General features: G+C 44.3%; 2 protein-coding genes across 2 annotated transcripts in view; one reads left to right on the forward strand and one right to left on the reverse strand.

Annotated features, from left to right (window-relative positions):
- The window catches only part of LOC123753343 (zinc finger protein 84), a 110,546-nt gene extending 91,440 nt beyond the window's left edge, over nucleotides 1-19,106 (forward strand). Inside the window, exon 3 of the mRNA XM_045735339.2 lies at nucleotides 15,164-19,106. Coding sequence (XP_045591295.1) covers nucleotides 17,136-18,581 — 1,446 coding nt within the window. The 5' untranslated portion in view covers nucleotides 15,164-17,135 and the 3' untranslated portion in view covers nucleotides 18,582-19,106. The remainder of the gene's footprint in view (nucleotides 1-15,163) is intronic.
- LOC138370860 (uncharacterized) overlaps nucleotides 1-19,394 on the reverse strand; it is a 300,961-nt gene that overhangs the window by 134,553 nt on the left and 147,014 nt on the right. The window lies entirely within an intron of this gene.

Here is a 19,394-nt window from a genome sequence, read left to right on the forward strand (position 1 = left end):
CCTTGGGGATGTGGGGCAAGGTCCTGGTGGACGTCGCTTTGATTGCTTCAAGCAGATTATCTGCTGAAATGAAGTTGAGGGAGATATTGTTCCTCGCTCCTGCAGCAGGTTGTCCATCGTCACTGCCCCGGGGCAGGCGCCTAGACCCTAGACAACCACCTGAATTGAGAGAATGATAGCGGACAGTTCCATTTGAATTGAGACGATACCGTCTGTCACACACTTGACAGTTTCCTCTTGGGTGGCCATCTTCTTGGCTGGAAAGAGGCTGTGTGTCAGGTGCGACATGTGCCATTCCTAGATGTGATGACGCCTGGCTCCCACTGAGTGCACCCTCTCCTTCCCAGATGGAGAGTAACACGGCAAGCATTACCCTCCTGGGGGAGTTGGGCATGGCCTGGGCACCGTGTGTGGGTAGGCTGTGTGTTGATGGGCGGCTGGCTGGGTAGGGCGCAGGTAGCGGGGTGGGGGAAGATGGCGGGCGGGGGTGGTGGAGGGGGGGCACACGAGGGAGGCTGCCGTCACACTTGTTACACACTATCAAACACTCGGGGAAATCACTAGTGCACTTTGTTTTTAACACTACACTCACCGATTTGCTTATGAACGCACTAACTTTCCACTAACATCACTGTAGGCAGCTCGAGAGCCTCCCCCATCACTCCCCCCTTCCCCCCGTACCCCGCCTTGGGGGCTGGTGGGTGGCGGCACTGAGACGGCGGCAACCCTCCCCTCACCCTCACCCATACACTGTACCTGCCTCGCCATACACAAAGCTCAGACAACGCACCTTTCAACGTTCATAGTGTTGGAATGAAGGAGATACGGTTCTTCTTGTCACCCCCGGGGCCTTCAGCATATATATATATATATATATATATATATATATATATATATATATATATATATATATATATATATATATATATATATTAAATATGACCGAAAAAGTAAGATTAATAATTCTAACACGAATTTGCTCAATCTTTCGTACATTTCTTTTCACTGTTGGAGGTAATTCAAAAATCAATTCTCCAAAATTCATTTTTATTTCTAGTCTGACGTGACACGAGCGCGTTTCGTAAAACTTATTACATTTTCAAAGACTTTTTAGTTTACAAATACACAACTGAATAGAACTTACGCATCTCCGATTTTGTTTATATCTACATTTGAGTGAGGTAGATGGGGTGAGGTGGCATTAATAGGGTATTAATTTCATCAACACAAGACAGAACAAGAGGTGGCATTAATAGGGTATTAATTTCATCAACACAAGACAGAACACGAAATAATGGGTATTGAAATGGAAGTGATTGTAGAAAGCCTATTGGTCCATATTTCTTGATGCTTCTATATTGGAGCGGAGTCTTGAGGTGCGTACAATATTGTTGTGCATTAATTGGCTGTTGATTGCTTGTGTTGACTTCTTAATGTGTAGTGCCTCGCAAACGTCAAGCCGCCTGCTATCGCTGTATCTATCGATGATTTCTGTGTTGTTTACTAGGATTTCTCTGGCGATGGTTTGGTTGTGGGAAGAGATTATATGTTCCTTAATGGAGCCCTGTTGTTTATGCATCGTTAAACGCCTAGAAAGAGATGTTGTTGTCTTGCCTATGCACTGGGCTTTTTGGAGCTTACAGTCCCCAAGTGGGCATTTGAAGGCATAGACGACGTTGGTCTCTTTTAAAGCGTTCTGCTTTGTGTCTGGAGAGTTTCTCATGAGTAGGCTGGCCGTTTTTCTGGTTTTATAGTAAATCGTCAGTTGTATCCTCTGATTTTTGTCTGTAGGGATAACGTTTCTATTAACAATATCTTTCGGGACCCTTTCCTCTGTTTTATGAGCTGTGGAAAAGAAGTTCCTGTAAAATAGTCTAATAGGGGGTATATGTGTTGTGTTAGTTGTCTCTTCAGAGGTTGCATGGCGTTTCACTTTCCTTCTTATGATGTCTTCGATGGAACCATTGGAGAAGCCGTTGTTGACTAGGACCTGCCTTACCCTACAGAGTTCTTCGTCGACTTGCTTCCATTCTGAGCTGTGGCTTAGAGCACGGTCGACATATGCGTTAACAACACTCCTCTTGTACCTGTCGAGGCAATTACAGAGTCACCATACTGTCCGCCGAGCTCAAAGCGGCAGCTAAAAGCCTTCGTGAGAACAAGGAGATAGTTGTCAGGAGAGGTGACAAGTCGCCAATATATGTCATTCTTAAAAAAGACGAATATCTGGCGAAAATGAACCTCATACTCTCTGACCAAACTAAATTGCAAAGGGTAATGAAGGACACTACAGCTGAATTGAAGGCAAAGGTCAACAAACTGATCGAAACTGTGAACGCCAAGAAATCCGGACTCCATCTGCCAAAGATCATTGGGGAATATAAACCTGGATATGCGTATGGAAATGTCAAGACACACTAGCCTGGAAACCCACTTCAGCCAATCATTAGCCAGATACCCACACCCACGTACACACTGGCGAAGCGACTCAACGGCCTGCTGACTCCTTATGTTCCTTGCGCCTTCAGCCTGAAGTCTCCAAAGGAATTTGTTGACTTACTGCGGGGCACACGGGCCACAGGGATAAGAGCCTCGTTGGACGTAGAATCGCTGTTTACCAACGTACCTGTGGACGAGACAATCGGGATGATAGCCGACAGAGTGTATCGTGATCCAGCCTGTACTCCTCTTGACATACCCGAGAATATTCTAAGGAAACTACTCCAAGCTTGTACTAAAGAGGCACCCCTTCTTGAGCCCGGATGGGCACATGTATAAGCAAGTAGATGGGGTCGCCATGGGTTCTCCCCTAGGTGTCCTGTTTGCAAACTTCTACATGGGTACCATCGAGCAAAAAGTCTTAGTCGACATGAACTTGAAACCGGCCATATACTGCAGGTATGTTGACGACATTTTTACACAGGTACCTGATGTCAGACATCTGCAGGAGCTGAAGGAGGCATTTGAGCAGAGTTCCGTGCTGCGTTTCACTTACGAGAAGGAAAAGGATGGGAAGCTGCCCTTTCTAGATGTAACAGTCATGGAAAAGTGCGGAGGTTTCCACATTGCAGTCTACACTAAGGAAACGAACATAGGAATGTGCCTAAATGCCAACAGCGACTGCCCATAAGACAGGTACAAGAGGAGTGTTGTTAACGCATATGTCGACCGTGCTCTAAGCCACAGCTCAGATTGGAAGCAAGTCGACGAAGAACTCTGTAGTGTAAGGCAGGTCCTAGTCAACAACGGCTTCTCCAATGGTTTCGTCGAAGACATCATAAGAAGGAAAGTGAAACGCCATGCAACCTCTGAAGAGACAACTAACACAACACCTATACCCCCTATTAGACTATTTTACAGGAACTTCTTTTCCACAGCTCATAAAACAGAGGAAAGGGTCCTGAAAGATATTGTTAATAGAAACGTTATCCCTACAGACAAAAATCAGAGGATTCAACTGACGATTTACTATAAAACCAGAAAAACGGCCAGCCTACTCATGAGAAACTCCAGACACAAAGCAGAACGCTTTAAAAGAGACCAACGTCGTCTATGCCTTCAAATGCCCACTTGGGGACTGTAAGCTCCAAAAAACCCAGTGCATAGGCAAGACAACAACATCTCTTTCTAGGCGTTTAGCGATGCATAAACAACAGGGCTCCATTAAGGAACATATAATCTCTTCCCACAACCAAACCATCGCCAGAGAAATCCTAGTAAACAACACAGAAATCATCGATAGATACAGCGATAGCAGGCGGCTTGACGTTTGCGAGGCACTACACATTAAGAAGTCAACACAAGCAATCAACAGCCAATTAATGCACAACTATATTCTACCCACCTCAAGACTCCGCTCCAATATAGAAGCATCAAGAAATATGGACCAATAGGCTTTCTACAATGACTTCCATTTCAATACCCATTGTTTCGTGTTCTGTCTTGTGTTGATGAAATTAATACCCTATTAATGCCACCTCTTGTTCTGTCTTGTGTTGATGAAATTAATACCCTATTAATGCCACCTCACCCCATCCACCTCACTCAAATGTAGATATAAACAAAATCGGAGATGCGTAAGTTCTATTCAGTTGTGTATTTGTAAATTAAAAAGTCTTTGAAAATGTAATAACTTTTACGAAACGCGCTCGTGTCGCGTCAGACTAGAAATATAAATGAATTTTGGAGAATTGATTTTTGAATTACCTCCAACAGTGAAAAGAAATGTACGAAAGATTGAGAAAATTCGTGTTAGAATTATTAATCTTACTTTTTCGGTCATATTTAATAATATATGTCTACAGGAAAGACTGCTGCCAAAATATACTAATATATATATATATATATATATATATATATATATATATATATATATATATATATATATATATATATATATATATATATATATATATATATATAACTGAAAACTCACACCCCAGATCTCACAATTGTTTTCAGTTGCAATTTGTCCTGGGGACCATTCAGGCTTGTTTGCATATATATATATATATATATAAAACTGAAAACTCACACCCCAGAAGTGACTCGAACCCATACTTCCAGAAGCAACGCAACTGGTATGTACAAGACGCCTTAATCCACTTGACCATCACGACCGGACAAAACGAGGTGATAGCCGAGGCTATTTGAACCATCCCACCGCCGGCACTCGGATAGTAATCTTGGGCATAGCATTTTACCAAATCACCTCATTCTTTGGGGCACACGTGAGGAACACAAATGCGAACAAGCCTGAATGGTCCCCAGGACAATATGCAACTGAAAACTCACACCCCAGAAGTGACTCGAACCCATACTCCCAGAAGCAACGCAACTGGTATGTAGAAGACGCCTTAATCCACTTGACCATCACGACCGGACATAATGAGGTGATAGCCGAGGCTATTTGAACCACCCCACCGCCGGCACTCGGATAGTAATCTTGGGCATAGCATTTTACCAAATCACTTCATTCTTTGGGGCACACGTGAGGAACACAAATGCGAACAAGCCTGAATGGTCCCCAGGACAATATGCAACTGAAAACTCACACCCCAGAAGTGACTCGAACCCATACTCCCAGAAGCAACGCAACTGGTATGTACAAGACGCCTTAATCCACTTGACCATCACGACCGGACAAAATGAGGTGATAGCCGAGGCTATTTGAACCACCCCACCGCCGGCACTCGGATAGTAATCTTGGGCATAGCATTTTACCAAATCACCTCATTCTTTGGGGCACACGTGAGGAACACAAATGCGAACAAGCCTGAATGGTCCCCAGGACAATATGCAACTGAAAACTCACACCCCAGAAGTGACTCGAACCCATACTCCCAGAAGCAACGCAACTGGTATGTACAAGACGCCTTAATCCACTTGACCATCACGACCGGACAAAATGAGGTGATAGCCGAGGCTATTTGAACCACCCCACCGCCAGCACTCGGATAGTAATCTTGGGCATAGCATTTTACCAAATCACCTCATTCTTTGGGGCACACGTGAGGAACACAAATGCGAACAAGCCTGAATGGTCCCCAGGACAATATGCAACTGAAAACTCACACCCCAGAAGTGACTCGAACCCATACTCCCAGAAGCAACGCAACTGGTATGTACAAGACGCCTTAATCCACTTGACCATCACGACCGGACAAAATGAGGTGATAGCCGAGGCTATTTGAACCACCCCACCGCCGGCACTCGGATAGTAATCTTGGGCATAGCATTTTGCCAAATCACCTCATTCTTTGGGGCACACGTGAGGAACACAAATGCGAACAAGCCTGAATGGTCCCCAGGACAATATGCAACTGAAAACTCACACCCCAGAAGTGACTCGAACCCATACTCCCAGAAGCAACGCAACTGGTATGTACAAGACGCCTTAATCCACTTGACCATCACGACCGGACAAAATGAGGTGATAGCCGAGGCTATTTGAACCACCCCACCGCCGGCACTCGGATAGTAATCTTGGGCATAGCATTTTACCAAATCACCTCATTCTTTGGGGCACACGTGAGGAACACAAATGCGAACAAGCCTGAATGGTCCCCAGGACAATACGCAACTGAAAACTCTCACCCCAGAAGTGACTCGAACCCATACTCCCAGAAGCAACGCAACTGGTATGTACAAGACGTCTTAATCCACTTGACCATCACGACCGGACATAATGAGGTGATAGCCTAAGCTATTTGAACCACCCCAAGTGGATTAAGGCGTGGATTAAGTGGATTTTTTCGGGGCTGTGGCGCCTTGGGTTGGCATTGCTGCCAGTTGTCTCGCTTCCGTGGGGGGTGCATGGTGTCCGCCTCCCGGTTCCGTCCCTTTGATCTTCCTCTGTGGGTAGTTAGCTCCGAGGAGCCGACGGGGCTCCCCCCAGAAAACCAGCGTTGAATGTAATGAAACGCCATTTTCTGGGTGAGACCCGGAGGCTTCCCGGCAACCCTCCCTCTCTCCGGTCGGTGGTTTTTCACGTGTTTTGACATCCAGCCTCAGAACTGATGGGTGGATAGCCGACGTGGGAGGTCTGGGGCTCCCCTTCCCCCTCCCGGGGAGGGGGGAGCTGCGCAGACAGCGGCGCGGTGACGTGACGTCATACTAGTTTGCTTGTTTTTCTGTTGGGGAGTTCTATCCACTAGTTCGGCTTTTGGTAGCAATTTTAACCAGAATAGGGGTTTGTTTTGAGGCGCTTACCTTTCTGGGTGCCTGTCCCGGTCGATGGCAGACATAGGATGCTTCCAACCACACGGGGGTTTCTATAGGCCATTACTCCCCTTGCCTCTCTGAGGGGGCCCGGTTCTGGCCGTGGTCCCCGGTAGGCCTAAGAACTCCATACACATGACTGATGCCAAAGTCTGACATTAGCATATCAGCCTGGGATAGCTCCGGGGAGCCTCCGGTTCTCTCCCAGAAAATGGCGTTTCATTACATTCAACACTGGATTTTTGCATAATCTTCTAGGCAAATGCTCCAACTTTGCCTAAATGATCACAGCATAACTTGAAAAACAAGACAGTCAAAATTTATTTTAAAATTTAACCTTGAAAACTTCAGATTTTCAATTCAGAATAAAAAAATATGAACTATCATTAATTGTTCATTTAATGTTATTATTCTCTCAGAATAACATTTGATCTTCATTTTCATCAAATTAGAATATAGGTTTTCAGTATAGTTTACTGTAAAAAAAATCGTCTGTAGGGCATTTGAAATATGTGGCAAATTTAGACCAAAAAAAAAATTATAACTCCAAATGTATAAAATTTATGAAAAATCCATGGGATTGTAGAACAGACAGCTGAGCACACAATATGTCAAAATAGTGAGAATCGGTTAATATCTGGAATTTTAGAAGTCACTCAAAGTTGAAACTCTGGTTTCAGAGATAATCGAAGTTGAAGTTATCAACAATGAATAAAGGTACAGTAGTTTTAATTCGTGAATTTAATTGTATGTTTTAATAAACATTGTTTGACATTCGTACTCGAGTATGTGAAAGTTGTAGGTCAATATGTGTTGAAATGAAGTTAAGGAAAAATAACCCCTAAAAAACAAAATATACAGATAATTATAATAATTATAATGATTTAGGAAATATATTTAGGGGTATACTGTACTTTATATATATGTGAAAAAGCTCTAATATGGTCCCTAATCATCAAAATAACATAAAGAGACCAAAAAAATAGTTTTAAATCAGAGAAACAATCTGCCAAAAAAATTAAAAGTCTCAAGTTTTGCGAGCTGTGACTGATTTATTTCTTGACCAATTTCATTTTATCTTCACATTGTTTTGAAATCATACGCATTCTCCATGATGTAAAGGTTACAACAAAATCAGATAATAAACAAAGGAGAAAAAACTAAAATAAAAAAAAAATCCCCTAAAAAAATATTTTTGGGACATTGATGGAAGTAACATATATTAACATTGTTCAGTGTATTTATATGATAACAAAATAGATCATTTTAACATAGTTATTAATTATTATTTGTGTTATTATGTATTAGTCAGCAATAATAGGCACCAACTGCATATCCACTTTGTGGACACTTCTTACTACTATTCTTCTTTGAGCATAGGACCGGTGCTTGCATCTCTTTATTACTGCATAATTCCCCCCTCCCCGCTCAGCTCGTTGTCGCCGTGTGGGGGCTTAGTGGGCGGCTGCCGGAGTGTGATGCTCCTTGGGACAGTCCTCTGTCCTTTTCTAGCCTTGTGCTCCTGCTGCCGTCCTCTCCAATTCTGCTGGGCATCTTTTCCTTTTCCTTCTGTTTCGTTTTTCTCCCCCCTCTTCTCCTATCTGCTTGCCGTTTCCTGCCGACCTTTTGCTCGTTCTGGTTCTTCCCTTGGACTTCTTCTATTTTGACGCCCGGGTGCTTGAGGAGGCATACTCATGCACCCGTAGAACTGCAGTACCCGACGTCGAGAGCGAGGGGAACCTTTTATTGTCAATCCCCACTTCGTCACTGAACCCGATCTCGACGGACTGTCGGTTTCTTAAGGTGGCGTTTGTGGGGCGTATACTCGCGACGCACCCCTAGGAGGCCCCGACAAGATCGGCGATAGCTTCTTGTTGGGTGTCCTGCCTCTAATTGTGGCTCCATGGTGGGTGTGGGGGCACATTCGTGAGTGAATTATTTCTTTCGTCAAGATGATTACCCCTGCTTCGGCTTCTTCTGGTTTACCTTCTCAGGCTCGTGGGGTGGGCGACCAAGCCCCCGAGTCGGTCCGTATTGGAAGACCGGGCTCTGTAGCCTCCGCTGCATTGGGCCCCGACCTTGCTCCTCCTTTGGCCTCGCTGACTCCTTCCTCTGGCTCCCCTCCCTCCTCTGTGGTTGGGTCGAGCCCCAAGCCCCCAGTGGTGACTACCTCGTCCCCTGGCGTGGCTCCTTCTCTAGTTGTAACTACTGCGCCTTTTAACCCCTCTCTCTCTGGGGGTTCTCACCGCCGTCTTCGTCACGGCCGCCCTCGCTCGATTCCTTCCAGTTCTGCTACCTATCAAGCCTTGTTTGGTCCCGCTTCGTGGGCCAAATATTTTGATCTCCTCCCTCTTGATTCTGCGCCTCCTGACGATTTCTCCCTCCATCGACATCTCATTGATTCCGTGGATGCCTCCATTACTTTCAACCCCACTCGTCTCGGTACACGTGTCGTTGCTGCTCCTTCTCAGGATGCTGCTTCCCGCTTGGCTGCCTTATCCTGCCTTGGCGAGACCCCCGTTCGGGTCTCGAAGAACGTTCAGTTGAATGCCAGTGTTGGCACTATTTTGCTCCCGCCCCATGTTGCGACCGGTGTTCGGGACCTACGCGACTGCCACGACGATATTCGACATATCCTCGCTGCCCAGGGCCATTCTATTCTCCAGGTGGACACGTTTACTCGTCCCCCTCGTGGTAGTCGCCGTCAACCCCTCCGGGTTGTGAAGATTACCTTTGATGGTAGGACCCTTCCACCCTCTGTCATTCTTGCTGGTGCCAGGTGCTCTGTCCAGGAGTACATTCCTTCTCCTCGGCTCTGCAACAAATGCTGGAGGTTTGGGCATGGTGCCCTCCGCTGCTCCGGGACTGTCTCTCTCTGTCCTTTGTGTGGTGGCGAAGGTCACTCTAAGTCGGAGTGCGCTTCTCCCCAGGCTCGTTGCCTCAACTGCGGTGAGGCCCATCCTACCTTCTCCCGTGCGTGTGTCCATTACAAGCTTGAGGCAGCCGTCCTCAACTTGAAGCACCGGGAGCGTTTATCTTTTCCTGAGGCGAGGCGCCAGGTTCGCCGGCTCCCGCCTTATGCTAATATCTCTTATGCTCGCGTGTTGCGCTCTTCCTCTCCTCGTCCTTCCCGCCTTCCTCAGACTCGCAACCGTTTCCAGGCCTTGGACCCTGATGCGCCCACTGCCCCCTCCTCTGTCCCTTTGGGTTCTCTCCCGAAGGATCCTCCTCCTGGTCCTCTGTCTGGGGTTCCCCTTCCTTCTACCCGGTCTGTCGTGTCTTCTGTGTCTTCTTCCTCGTCCCCCTCCGATCCTCCTTCCCATCCTCTTCCTCCATCTATCGGCTCTCCCCGCCGCCTGTCGGTGCGGGCGGATGTCCATCGCTCTCCTAACGGCCGTCGTGTGTGCTCTCGTTCGGCTTCTCCTGTTGAGACACTGGAATCCGTTGCCCGGTACGTAGTTGCTGGGACACCGGTCTCTTTAAGTCGGAAGCGTAAGCCTGGCTCCTCTCCTTCCTCTTCCCCGGCGGGTAAGAAGGCTTCGCTTTCTTCCTCAGCTCCTCCTTCTGGCTCTGTTGCTCCTTCCCCTCCCGTTTCAGTGCTTGCGCCCCCTGTTCCTGCTATGGAGGTTTCTTTGGCCCCTGCTTCCCTTTCGGTTGCTGCTCTTGCTGGGGTGCGCTCCTCTCTTTCTACTCCCCCTCTTCCTGCTGCTGTCCTTGACTGCTCCTCTCCGTTGTCTCCTCCTCCTCCTCCTCCTCCTCCTCCTCCTCCGGACCCTGCCCGCCCACCTCTGATCTGTTCTCCCGTTTCCTTCCCTCCGTCTTTGCTCAGTTTACCCATGCCCCCTAACCCTGACTTTGCTGACCCTGATCCCGACCCTGATATTCTTTAACGTGCTCTGTTGGTCTTTCGCCTTTGTTTCTTCCTTGTTCTCTGTTTTTGTCCTTTCTCTTCTCGTCGTTGTCCATTCTTCAATGGAACGTTCGAGGTTATTACGCCAATTTCCTCGAACTCCAACTTCTGGTTTCGCGGTTTTCGCCCCTTTGTGTCTGTCTCCAGGAGCCGATGCTTGGTGCTCGTCCTGGTCGTTTTCGTGGCTATTCCTTTCTCTCCCCCCCCCCAGCCATTGCTGGGGCTTCTAATTCTTCTGCTCTCTTGATTCGGGCTGATGTTCCCTTTGTTCCTTTACTTTTTCCTTCGCCTCTCCATTGTTCTGCTGCTCGTATCTTTGTGGGGAAATGGTACACAGTTTGTTCCATTTATCTCCCCCCGAGTGTCCCGCTCTCTCTTCCTGATTTGAAACACCTCCTAGACTCCTTGCCGGAGCCTGTGCTCCTGCTGGGTGACTTCAATTGTCGTCATTCTCTTTGGGGTGACGTTCTGACGAATACCCGGGGTCGCCTCCTTGAGCCGTTTCTCCTCTCTTCTTCCCTGTCTCTTCTGAATTCTGGTGAGCCCACTCATTTGGACTCTCGAACTCGCACCCTTTCTTGTCTTGATCTTTCTCTCTGCTCTTCTTCTCTTTACTTAGATTTCACATGGCAGGTTCTTGATGACCTCCATGGAAGTGATCATTTCCCCATCCTTGTTTCCTTTTTCTCTTTTCGCCCTTCCCTCTCTTTCCCTAGGTGGCAGTTTGCTAAGGCGGACTGGACCCTATTTTCCCTCAGTGCTACTCTCTCTGACCTCTCCCTTCTGCCCCTCTCTCGCGCTCTCCTCCTTTTTCATGACACTGTCTTCGACGCTGCCCTCCGCTCTATTCCTCGCTCTTCCTCTCGGGGTCCACGGAAGTGCGTTCCCTGGTGGAATGCGGACTGTGCTCGGGCTGTCCGCTGTAAGCGTGCAGCCTGGAAGAAGCACCGCCGTAGGCAGACGACTGATTCTTTTCTTTTCTTTCGGAAAGCGAGTGCGGTGGCCCGTAGGGCCATCCGTACGGCTAAACGTGAATGTTGGGCATCTTATGTCTCGACAATTACGTCCGAAACCCCTCTGGCCCAGATCTGGAAGCGTATCCGCAAGATAGCGGGTAAGTTCGTTCCCGATGTTTCACCGGTCCTTCACCTCCATGATACTCTTGTGGCGGACCCGTTGCAGGTCGCTTCCGAACTGGGTTCCCACTTTTCTTCTGTTAGCTCTGGTCTTCATCTTCCCCAATCTTTCCTTCTTCGTAAACCTGTCCTTGAGTCTCGTCCTTTAGATTTCTGCACTCATCTTCAGCTTCCCTATAATGATCCCTTCTCTCTCTCTGAACTTCGTTCTGCCCTGGCCCTCTGCGGTTCTACGGCGGCGGGCTCCGATGGTATTCAGTATGAGATGCTTCGCCATCTCCCTCCGAGCACGTCTCAGTATTTACTGAGTCTGTATAATCGGATCTGGGAGTCGTCGTCAGTCCCTGAGGACTGGCTCGATGCCGTTGTCCTCCCTGTTCGCAAACCGGGGTCTCTGGGTACTTCCCCTAAGGACTTTCGCCCTATTGCTCTCACAAGTTGTGTCTGCAAACTCTTTGAACGTATGGTTAACGTTCGTCTGATGTGGTTCCTGGAACACCATCACCTCCTCTCCCCTTCTCAATTTGGTTTCCGCAAGTGCCGCAGCACGACAGATGTCCTGGTGAACTTGGAGGTCTATATTCGTACTGCTTTTGCTGCGAAGACCTCCGTTGTTGCCGTCCTTTTGACCTAGAAAAGGCTTACGACACCACTTGGCGTTATCATATCCTATCTCAACTTCATTCTTTTGGCCTTCGTGGTCATCTCCCTCTCTTTCTCCGCAGCTTCCTCTCTCGTCGTTCCTTTCGGGTGCGCCTTGGTACCGCTCTCTCTCCCTCTTTTCAGCAATACGAAGGTGTGCCCCAGGGTAGTGTTCTGAGCACTACTCTTTTTCTGGTTGCCCTCAATGGTCTTCTTTCCTCTCTTCCTTCTGGTGTCTTCTCCGCTCTCTATGTCGATGATCTTACCCTTTGTTGTCAGGGTGATGATTCGCCTCTCCTTCAACGCCGGCTTCAACTTGCGATTGATGCCGTGTCGTCTTGGGCCACAGGTCATGGCTTCAAGTTCTCTACTTCTAAGACTTGTGCCATGACTTTTACGCGGAAACGGGTTGTTCTTCGTCCCTCTTTGTCACTTTATGGTCATCCCCTTGAATACAAAGATTCCGCGAAGCTTTTGGGGTTATTCCTTGACACTCGTTTGTCTTGGTCTCCCCATATCTCTTACCTCCGTGTTGAGTGCTCTAAGTCCCTTACCCTCCTTCGGGTCTTGTCCCATACTTCTTGGGGGGCAGATAGGTGCACTCTCCTTGCTTTACATTCCTCTCTCGTCCTGTCTAAGCTCGATTATGGTTGCCCTGCTTACTCGTCTGCTTCTCCTTCTACTCTTCGCCGTCTTGATGCTTTGCACCATACTGGGTTGCGCCTCAGTTCTGGTGCCTTTCGTTCGACTCCCGTCCTTAGCTTGTATGTTGACACTGGCTTCCTGTCTCTCCAGGACCGCCGTGATCGCTACTGTCTTCGCTATCTTGCGCGGTCCTTGCAACATCCTTCCTCTCGCCTCTGTCGTGCTTTAACTTTTACCCCTCCTGCGGTTCCTGTTCCTCTTCACCACCTCCCTCTTTCTGTCCGGTTATCTCGCCTACAGGATTCTCTTTCCGTTCGTATTTCTGATGTTTCTCCTCGTGTTGTTCCTTCTTTGCCCCCGTGGAGGGTCCCTCTTCCGCGGTTTTGTACATCCTTGACTCGTATCACTAAAGCTTTTACCCCTCCTACAGTTCTAAAACGCCTTTTCCTCGAGCACTTTTCTTCTCACTCCCGCTCCGTTTCTGTCTTCACCGATGGGTCTAAGTCAGCGGACGGTGTTGGCTACTCTGTTGTTTTTCCTGATCGCACTTATATGTGTCGCTTGCCTCCGGAGACTAGCATCTTTACAGCGGAACTTTATGCTATTCTCTATGCTCTTCGTCTCCTGCTTTCTCGTTGTCAGTCTTCCTTTGTGGTTGTTGTTGACTCTCGTAGTGCCCTCATGGCTCTCGGGTGCTTTAATCCAGTTCATCCGGTAGTTGTCGAGATCCAGCATTGGCTGTTTCTCGTTCACAGTAAATTTAAGTCGGTTGAGTTTTGTTGGGTTCCCAGCCATATTGGCGTGTCTTTAAATGAGCGTGCGGATGCTGCCGCTAAGGAAGCTGTCCGCTCTTGTCCCATCTCTCGTAAAGGCATTCCGTATTCCGACTTTTACCCGGTTATCCATTCCTCAGTCCTTACCCGTTGGCAGGCTTCTTGGTTGTCTGTTACTGGTAACAAGCTACGTACTCTTAAATGTTGTGTTTCCTCGTGGCCGTCCTCCTTCCACCGTAACCGGCGGTGGGAAACAGCTCTGGCGAGGTTGCGTCTTGGCCATACTCGCTTAACCCATGGTCACTTGATGGAGCGCCGCCCTGCTCCTTATTGTCCTAGTTGCATTGTCCCTCTTACGGTCGTGCATGTCCTTCTTGAATGTCCTGACTTCCAGGACGAGCGTGTGTCTTGCTTTCCGACCGCCCCTCGCGGTCACCTGTCCCTCGATAGCATTCTTGGTGACTCGGATACTTTTGATATCGTTCGCCTTATGCGTTTTTGTTCTCGTATTGGCATCCTTGGTGATATTTAGCGCCCTCTGATTATTTTGCGTATTTGATGGTGCTACATAGCCTTCCCGGTTTGGTGCCTTCTTTTGATAATTACTTACTTACTTACTTACTGCATAATTCTTCAGTTCCAGTTATTAAGAGCTGTTCTTATCAATAAAACGTTCTTATTTTTCAAAAATTCATCTAAAATCAATTTCTGAAAATATTTTGATAAAAGTTTCACGACACTGAATCCAATAAGTTAGATTTGTTTCAAATTTTTAAGTTATTTTTACATAATTAAAATATTTTTCGCTCCTATGCCCCCCTTTATTCGTGGTAATATGTGCGGTCTAAGGGTTAACACCTGCTTGATGGGGGTTCTGGGAGATTTTCGCTTTACTTGTAAGAGCTTGGTTCAACAGGCTGTTGCTTGGAGTGGCCCACAGCCTGGTTGGTCCGGCACTTCTTGATGAAAATTATCTAGTTTTCTCTTGAAAATGTCCATGGTTGTTCCGGCACTTCTTGATGAATATTATCTAGTTTTCTCTTGAAGATGTCCACAGTTGTTCTGGCAATATTCTTTACACTCGCTGGAAGGATGTTGAACAAGCGTGGACCTATTATGTTTATACAGTGTTCTCTGATTGGGCCTATTGCACCCTCTGCCGTTCATAGGCTCTATTCTGCAATTCAGCGCTGGCTTTATTGCAGAAGAAACTTTCCGGTATTGGAATACTAACAAAAAATCCCATTTGGGAACTCTTTACTAGATTTCAAAGAATCTGTATTTTGTATTTGTTGACTTTAATGACTTGGTAATCTCTCGCTCTTTTTCTTTCACAGCTCCTACTGTCAGCAAAAGAATAATACCTGCAGTGCCAACACCCAGTAGCATTAGAGCTCATGTAAGTGTCACATATACTGCATACATGATATGTCATTACTGACATGAAGCACAGTGTCAGATATAATACATGTTGTTGTCAGCAGCATCATGAAACTCATTATGGTGTAAGAAATATTACATGTAGATGGGTAAGACTGTCTTGAGCACACTCATGTGAATGACTACATGTATTATCAACATCTCAAGCACTATGGCAACAAAGGAAATGTGTATTTAAATACAAATTTGGTGTATCATTAATTTTAAAATCTCAGTATTTATTAATGTATGTGCATGTGCTATTTATGTTGTTAATACTTTTGAATTATTTATTTTTATAGGGTACTTTTATCCTCAGGTCCTAATGTAAAAAAGTTTAATATATATTTTCCATTTTAAAACATTACACACTTTTTCTCCTAAGTGAGCTATTGTAAATGTTGAGGGAGCATTAACAAATAAATAATCCTTATTCTGTGTGGTAATTATGATTTTTTTATTAGGTAAGTTACTCTCTAAGCTCAAAAGGCTCACCAAGTAAGACAATATATGTGTGTTCTTAATGCTCAGAATTTATTTATGTATTTACGTATTAACATTAAGATATATGCGATTTAAAAATATTATCAGTATGCACATAGTACATTGTATTGGTAATTTCTTGTTAAAATCACACACACATACGTATTTACAGAAATGACAAAACACATGATGGCCCATTATACCTGACCCTTGTGCTGTGGCTATATTTATAATAAGACATCCATCAGTTCTGTGGGTATTTATAATAAGACATCCCTTAGTTCTGTGGTTATACTTGTAATTAGACATCCATCCCAAATTCTATGGTTATACAGTATTTATAATAAGGCATTTCTCAGTTCTGTAATTTTGTTTATAATGAGACATCTCAGTATTGTGGCTGTATTTATAATAAGACATCCCTCAGTGCTGTTCCTGTATGTATAATGAAACTTCCTTCAGTGCTAGAGCTATATTTATGATGAGACATACTTATATATAACATAATACTGTATATATAATATATTTCGTTTACGATACAAAGACATTTAGTTAAATCTTAAACAAAGAAAAATCTTGCCACAGGATTTGTTTGGCATTTTTACAAAGCTGTACACAGACACAAACTTTTATGCTGGTGAACAAATGTGGAAAAGTACACTTGGCTGTTTGCTTTTACACTTGCTGATTCAAGGGAAACATTGTAGAGTATATTTTACTCTTGCATATTTTCTAATATAATAAGCACAGTATTATGTTACTATTTATGAATGATACCAGTGGCTTACATATTGTACAATTTTTCCATTCTTTTGTTTCTTTGACAAGTAATTAAATTGCTTTGTATTACTACAAAAGAGAATTAGATTATTCCAACTGCTTGATATTGATTACCATCTGTTGACAACAGAGGTGATACTATGACCTGGGTGCTCTATTCTGGTTGCTCTATACTGATAGCCATGTAGTAACTTGAATTATTTACGCATCCAACAGTCTAAGTGTTTTTAGCATCTTTTAAGAATATTTGCTTTAGTAATAAACAAAAGGTAATGTAGTTTAGGTCATCACGAATATGTTACTAAGATTTTTCTCTAGTATAAAAATACAAGAATTTATTTAGGAGAGAAATACTAATAATAATTGTCTATAAGACCTAACTAATGAAATGTAGGATATTTTACTAGATGATACTTAGGGTTTTTGGATCAAATAACTTTAAAGGTCTATACTGTACATTCAAGTAAACTACAAATATATATTCAAAGGCAAAACATCATCAGTGTTGTATGCTCCAAATTATTTTATGAAAACATCTTGCATAATAGCATACAAAAACATTTATTGAGAAGAAAATCAATATTTTATATTCATTGTCTAAACTACTTTAAATTTTTTTTTATTTAAATGAGTGCCACTTCAGAAGAAAAGCCATATCACTGTAGAGTATGTCTAAAAGACTTTAAATATAAATCATTGCTAATAACACACATGAGGATTCATACAGGTGAGAAACCATATCACTGTTCAGAGTGTCAAAATGGTTTTTCACTAAAAGCAAATCTAATAAGACACATGAGGATTCATACAGGTGAGAAACCATATCACTGTTCAGAATGTCAAAAAGGCTTTTTAAACAAATCACATCTAATAACGCACATTAGGATTCATACAGGAGAGAAACCATATTACTGTTCAGAGTGTCAAAAAGGTTTTTCACAAAAATCAAGTCTAATAACACACATGAGGACTCATACAAGAAAGAAACCATATTACTGTTCAGAGTGTCAAAAAGGTTTTTCACATAAATCAAGTCTAATAACACACACAAGAATTCATACAGGAGAGAAACCATATTACTGTTCAGTATGTCAAAAAGGCTTTTTAAACAAATCATCTCTAATAACACACATTAGGATTCATACAGGAGAGAAACCATATTACTGTTCAGAGTGTCAAAAAGGTTTTTCACGTAAATCAAGTCAAATAACACACATGAAGATTCATACAGGAAGTAAATCATATCACTGTTCAGTGTGTCAAAAAGTTTTTTTGCTAAAATCAAATCTAATAAGACACATGAGGATTCATACAGGAGAGAAGCCATATTACTGTTCAGTGTGTCAAAAAGGTTTTTCACATAAATCAACTCTAATAACACACATGAGGATTCATACAGGAGAGAAACCATATCACTGTTCAGTGTGTCAAAAAGGTTTTAAAAGTACATCAAATTTAATAGCACACATGAGGATTCATGCTGGAAAGAAGCCATATCACTGTTCAGAGTGTCAAAAGGACTTTTCAAGTAAAATAAGTCTAATTCAACACATGAGGATTCATACAGGAGAGAAGCCATATTACTGTTCAGAGTGTCAAAAAAGTTTTTCACAAAAATCATCTCTAATAACACATATGAGGATTCATACAGGAGAGAAACCATATCACTGTTCAGAGTGTCAAAAAGGCTTTTCACAAAAATCAATGCTAATAAGACACACAAGGGTCCATACAGGAGAGAAACCATATCACTGTTCAGAGTGTCAAAAAGGCTTCTCACATAAATCAAGTAAAATAAGACACATGAGGATTCATACAGGTGATAACCCATATCACTGTTCAGAGTGTCAAAATGGTTTTTCACTAAAAGCAAATCTAATAAGACACATGAGGATTCATACAGAGGAGAAACCATATCACTGTTCAGAGTGTAAAAAAGTTTTTTCACAAAAATCGGCTCTAATAATACACATGAGGATTCATACAGGAGAGAAGCCATATCACTGTTCAGAGTGTCAAAAAGGCTTTTCACAAAAATCACATCTACTAAGACACATGAGGATTCATACTTGAGAGAAACCATATCACTGTTCAGAGTGTCAAAAATACTTTTCACAAACATCAAATCTAATAAATGCAAGAGGAGTCATACAGTTTAAATGCATTTGAATATTGTGTCTAAAATGCTTTTCATGTATACCAAGTACAGTAAGACATATAAAGCATGATAGAATTTACATTTAGTTAATCTTAGTAGTTGATAGAGTTCAGAAGTGATTCAGTAACAGCAGTTTCTTTGTGTCGAGTCATTTTCTGCACCTTATTTTGACTTAATTCTGGAATGAGTTTTGTTGCTCTGATAAGCTTTCTCCAAAGCAAATATGGGCCTCCTGAAGAGCAAGCTTCATGTGGATACAGTAGTCCCGATGGAGGTTAAACCGGTAACTAGTTCGGTTGAATAGCCACTTTCTTTTCTTTGAAGTCAAAGGTTTGTTTTTATTATTCCTAAAGTAATTTTTTCTTCAGCTCCCACCCCTCCCCAAGTGCTGGAGGTTTGGGCATGATGCCCTCCGCTGCTCTGGGACTGTCTCTCTCTGTCCTTTGTGTGGGGGCGAAGGTCACTCTTAAGTCGGAGTGCACTTCTCCTCAGGCTCGTTGCCTCAACTGCGGTGAGGCCCATCCTACCTTCTCTCGTGCGTGTATCCATTACAAGCTTGAGGCAGCCGTTCTCACCTTGAAGCAACGAGAGCGTTTATCTTTTCCTGAGGCAAGTCACCGGGTATGCCGGCTCCCGCCTTATGCTAACGTCTCTTATGCTCGCGTGTTGCACTCTTCCTCTCCTCGTCCTTCCCACCTTCCTCAGGCCCACAACCGTTTCCGGGCGTT

Source organism: Procambarus clarkii, chromosome 33 (assembly GCF_040958095.1).
Source record: "Procambarus clarkii isolate CNS0578487 chromosome 33, FALCON_Pclarkii_2.0, whole genome shotgun sequence".
Lineage (NCBI taxonomy): Eukaryota > Metazoa > Arthropoda > Malacostraca > Decapoda > Cambaridae > Procambarus > Procambarus clarkii.